This window comes from Salvia miltiorrhiza, chromosome 6 (assembly GCF_028751815.1).
Source record: "Salvia miltiorrhiza cultivar Shanhuang (shh) chromosome 6, IMPLAD_Smil_shh, whole genome shotgun sequence".
Lineage (NCBI taxonomy): Eukaryota > Viridiplantae > Streptophyta > Magnoliopsida > Lamiales > Lamiaceae > Salvia > Salvia miltiorrhiza.
Genome location: NC_080392.1, coordinates 28278003 through 28283115, shown reverse-complemented (window position 1 = coordinate 28283115; position 5113 = coordinate 28278003). Strand labels below are relative to the sequence as shown.

General features: G+C 37.3%; 1 protein-coding gene across 1 annotated transcript; it reads left to right on the top strand.

Annotated features, from left to right (window-relative positions):
- The first annotated feature begins 1092 nt into the window (after positions 1-1092).
- LOC130990721 (uncharacterized) lies at positions 1093-3627 on the top strand. Its single transcript, XM_057914950.1, has one exon. It carries the CDS (start codon positions 1093-1095, stop codon positions 3625-3627), a length of 2535 nt encoding a protein of 844 aa, XP_057770933.1.
- Positions 3628-5113: the final 1486 nt, after the last annotated feature.

Genomic DNA, 5113 nt, shown 5'->3' with positions numbered 1-5113 from the left:
TTTGATGTTTTGTTTTACTATTTCTATAACCATTGTCCATGAATATGTGTTTTGCTACAAATTAGTTTCAAGAAATTTATAAATATCTCTTCTTATGTTGAGTGTCTTTGAATCTCTATATCTCAAAGTACAGATTTTATTTTTGAGTGAGTTTAGTTTGAGTGTGTAGCTCCCATTCCAAGGTTTTCAGAATGGTATGGCACGTCCCCATAGGAGTTTTGAGTCAAGAGATACAAGCCCTCAAAGTTCAGCCACCAAAGCTGTCAACCCAGAAAATTCGAAAATTTTGGCCAAGTGTTGGGACAGTGTGAAGTAGGCAAGTTTGGAGAGTCATATCTCACGAATCCCTTGTCCTTTTTACCTGAAATTTTGTGAGCTTGTAGAAATCATGTCTAGGAGTCCAGAACACCCAGCGGTTTATTATAGAGATTTTCTAGAGAATAGTTATGGTCACCCAAAGTCAGTCTGTTGATCATAAATTTATTGAAAAAAACTTGGCTGTGTTGGGACAATGTGAAGTAGGAAATTTTGGAGAGTAATATCTTACGAACCACTTATCATTTTAATCTGAACGTTTGTGAGCTTGTACAAATCATGGTAACGAGTCCAGAAAACCCATTGTTTCAGTATAGAGATGTCGTAGCCGAAAGTTATCGTCACCCAAAGTCAGTCTATTGAACATAAATTCATTGAAAAAATTTGGCTAAGTGTTGGGACAGTGTGAAGTAGGCAACTTTGGAGAGTCATATCTCACGTACCACTCGTCCTTTTTACATGAAATTTTTTGAGCTTGTAGAAATCATGTCGGGGAGTCCAGAACACCCAGCGGTTCAGTATAGAGCCTTTCTAGAGAAGAGTTATGGTCACCCAAAGTCAGTCTGTTGATCATAAATTTATTGAATGGCTAAATTTGTCTAAGTGTTGATACATTTATGTTGTTGTCTTAAATATGTGTCCTTCGCTTAAATGTTATGATTTAATGAGCATGTGTGCATCATAGCATGATTTGAAGAAGTAAAATGCATATTTTCCTATTTGATGAACATTACCTAATCAGTCTCTTAGTTTAGGACCTTGACAAATTATTGCATTATGGACAAATCATGGATGTCAATGAATAGATTGTCACGTGAATATGAGGATGGGGTAGAATCTTTCATTCAATTCGCCTTGCAAAGTGCCAAAGACTCGAGCAAAATTCTTTGTCCTTGTGTGAAGTGTGGTAATATATACACAAAAGATGTGTTTGTGGTAAGAGCACACTTGTGTTCATATGGTATAGACCTAACATACCAAACATGGGTATTTCATGGGGAAAAATCCATACCTTCAAACCAAGTCAACAAAAAAGATAACACATTGGGAGGTATTCCACATGAAGATAAAGAGGATCCTATTGATATGGTACGCGATGCATATGAGACTTATCAAGATAATCCCAATCAATTTATGAAGTTACTTGAGGATGCCGAGAAGCCTTTATACCCCGGTCATAAGAAGTTCACGAAGTTATCGGCAATTGTGAAGCTGTACAATTTGAAGGCAAAGTATGGGTGGAGCGATGTCAGCTTTAATGACTTGTTAGATTTATTAAGGGAAATGCTTCCTGATGGCAACGAGTTACCTACGTCGTTATACTATGCAAAGAAAAGCTTAGGCACATTGGGCATGAGTTATGAGAAATTTCATGCTTGCCCAAATGATTGCATTCTATATAGAAATATGTGGGAGAATTATGACCAATGCCCTACATGTGGGTTGTCAAGATGGAAGAAGATTGGAAAGGGGGATAAGTTAAATGTTGGTGTTCCTGCAAAGGTATTGTGGTATTTTCCGCCAATCCCACGATTTTTGAGAATGTTTCGAAATAAAGAAATAGCGAAAGAGTTAACGTGGCATGCTGATAAAAGACGTGATGATGGGTATCTACGACATCCAGCTGATTCACCAGCTTGGAAATTAGTGGATAAAGAATGGCCAGGATTTGCTTCGGAAACACGAAGTTTAAGATTAGCATTATCTGCTGATGGTATTAATCCACACGGTCAAATGAGCTCTTCATATAGCTGTTGGCCAGTATTAATTGTGACGTACAATCTACCTCCTTGGTTGTGCATGAAGAGAAAGTTCATGATGTTGACGTTATTAATATCTGGTCCAAAACAACCTGGAAATGACATAGATGTCTACTTGTCACCTTTGATTGATGATTTGAAGAAGTTATGGGATATAGGCATTGAAGCATATGACGCATATCGAAAAGAAAGTTTTCTCCTCAAAGCTGTTCTTTTATGGACAATTAATGATTTTCCCGCTTATGGGAACTTATCAGGATGCACTGTGCATGGATATCTAGCATGTCCAATATGTGGAGAGAAAACGTATTCTACTATGTTAGAACATAGTAGAAAAATTGTATATACAGGACATAGAAGATTTCTACCCGTACATCATCCGTATAGAAGGCAAAAGAAGGCTTTTGATGGTCGACAAGAGTTTGGCACAACCCCAGTACCGTTGACTGGCCATGAGGTACATGAAAAAGTCCAGAATATAAATTGTGAATGGGGAAAGAAGGACAAAAACAAATTAAATTATGATGTTGGAGAACCACATAGAAAAAGGAAGGCAAAAAGAAAATCAACGGCACCAAAAGAATCACAAAAAGATGAAAGAAAAACATGTTGGAAAAAGAAGTCGATATTCTTCGATCTTCCGTATTGGGAACGTCTACATGTACGCCATGTTCTTGATGTGATGCATATTGAGAAAAATGTGTGTGAGAGTGTCATTGGCACATTACTTAACATTTCAGGGAAGACAAAGGATGGAAAAGCAGCGAGATTAGATCTCTTCAAAATGGGGGTACGAACTGAGTTAGCACCCAAGGAGGTTGGAGACCGAACATATTTGCCTGCTGCATGTTACACGTTAAGTAAGGAAGAGAAAAGGCATGTGTGCAAATCATTGCATGGAATGAAAGTGCCTATAGGGTATTCGTCTAATGTAACAAGCTTGGTGAACATGAAGGATTTGAAATTGGTTGGCATGAAGTCTCATGATTGCCACACTTTAATGCAACATTTGCTTCCTGTTGCAATCCGCGGTGTCTTACCAAAACATGTGAGGTACACCATAACACGGTTGTGTTTCTTCTTCAATGCTATATGTGAGAAAGTTATTGATGTGTCAAAGTTGGATGCAATTCAAAGAGATATTGTGACGACTTTGTGTTTGCTTGAAAAGCAATTTCCTCCATCATTTTTTGATATAATGATTCATTTGGTCGTCCATCTTGTGCAAGAAGTTGAATTATGTGGGCCGGTTTGGTATAGATGGATGTATCCATTTGAAAGATATATGAAAATCCTAAAAGGCTATGTGCGCAATCGTAATCGACCCGAAGGATGTATTGCTGAATGCTATATTGCTGAAGAGGCAGTGGAATTTTGCGCCGACTATTTGTCTCATGTCCACACAATTGGAATCCGATCTAGTAGTCTGCAAACAAGCCAAACAAAGCCTTTATCAAGTCCTGAAAACCAGATGATAAGTGAGACAGAGTGGGAGCAAGCACATCGATATGTATTGAACAATGATCTCGAGATTGATCCATATATCGAGTAAGTCCTCATTATTTTTCTTTTTAGAACTCTTATGCTTCGTTTCTCATTGATCTATCATTTGATTAGGGAGCACAAGGCAGAATTGGCGAGAACATACCAAACAAAGTCTCGATTGTGGATACAAGATGAACATAACAAAACTTTCATTCGTTGGTTTAAAAAACGTGTAAGTATTATTGTCTATTAAATATCGAACACTTTGTCATAAGATACACAATTATTAATTATAATTTTTTACACAGCTTCTACCTTCATCAAATCAATCGTGTTCATCATATTCAACGAATTCCACACGTCAAATCTCAAGCAAATTGAAGTGGATGGCGCAAGGACCTAGTAGAAGTGTTCTCAAATATCAAAGTTATTTGATTGATGGTGTTACGTACAATACAAAACAACGTGATAGTGTACGAGTTTCTCAAAACTCTGGAGTAAGCTTAGTTGCAAAGACAATGCAGGTTTCTAGTGCTAAGGACAAAAATCCAGTTATCACAGATATGGTATTCTATGGGGTAGTAAAGGAGATTTGGGAGCTCGATTACCAAGCCTTTCGAGTTGTAGTATTTAAGTGTGATTGGGTTGAGAATAATGGTGGCGTGAGAGTAGACGATCTTGGATTTACCTTAGTAAATTTGAAAAGAGTTGGTTTCAAACTTGATTCGTTTATTTTGGGTTGTCAAGCGAAGCAGGTTTTCTTCATCGAAGACCCTCAAAATCCTATATGGTCTGTTGTACTTTCATGTCCTAATAAAGAGTACCTTGAATTGACCAATGATTTAGAGTTGGGGGATGTTTCTCTTAATCATGAAGCTTTTGCTAAGGGGTTACCACAAATAAGTTTGAATGATGATAGTGATGAAAATGAGCCATCATGCGTTCGTGAAGATTGTGATGGAATATGGGTTAATAATGAAGCCTCATAAATTGGTAAATTCATTGTACTTGTGATATGAATTTTTTGGTGCTTGTTTTATTTGTTGATATTTTGTTGGTAAGCTGATTTTTGTTTGATATTTGTTGTCATTAGGTCTTGTGGAGAATATGGCTAGTAATGAGAGTGGTGACACCTTGAAGTCCAATAGCAGTACAAAGTCTACAAGAGCTGTTAGAGGAAAAGTGATTTTAAATGATCTTGCAAAGCGAAAGGCCAAAGGGGAAAAAGATTTTGTTGAATTTAATGCTCGAGGACAGCCTATTGGTCGAGCCGCAGCTGAAATGCAAAGTTATATTGGTGTTCTAGTTCGAGAACATGTGAAGATAAGTATTAAGTCTTGGAAGTCGGTGCCAAAAGAAACGAAAGACATGCTATGGGAACATGTGACTGTAAGTACATGCATTATTTATGTTTGATTATGTGGTTATTTACAAGTGGTAGTGATTTTTAAAATTCTTCACTTTTTTTATTAGATCGCATATGACGTGGATAGAAATTGGAAATGGGGATGCTTAGAATCTGCAAACACGAAATGGCGACAATGGAAATCTGC

What these genes read in the sequence shown, in the direction of transcription:
- LOC130990721 (XM_057914950.1), top strand. Translation starts at nt 1,093, where the DNA reads ATGGACAAATCATGGATGTCAATGAATAGATTGTCACGTGAATATGAG.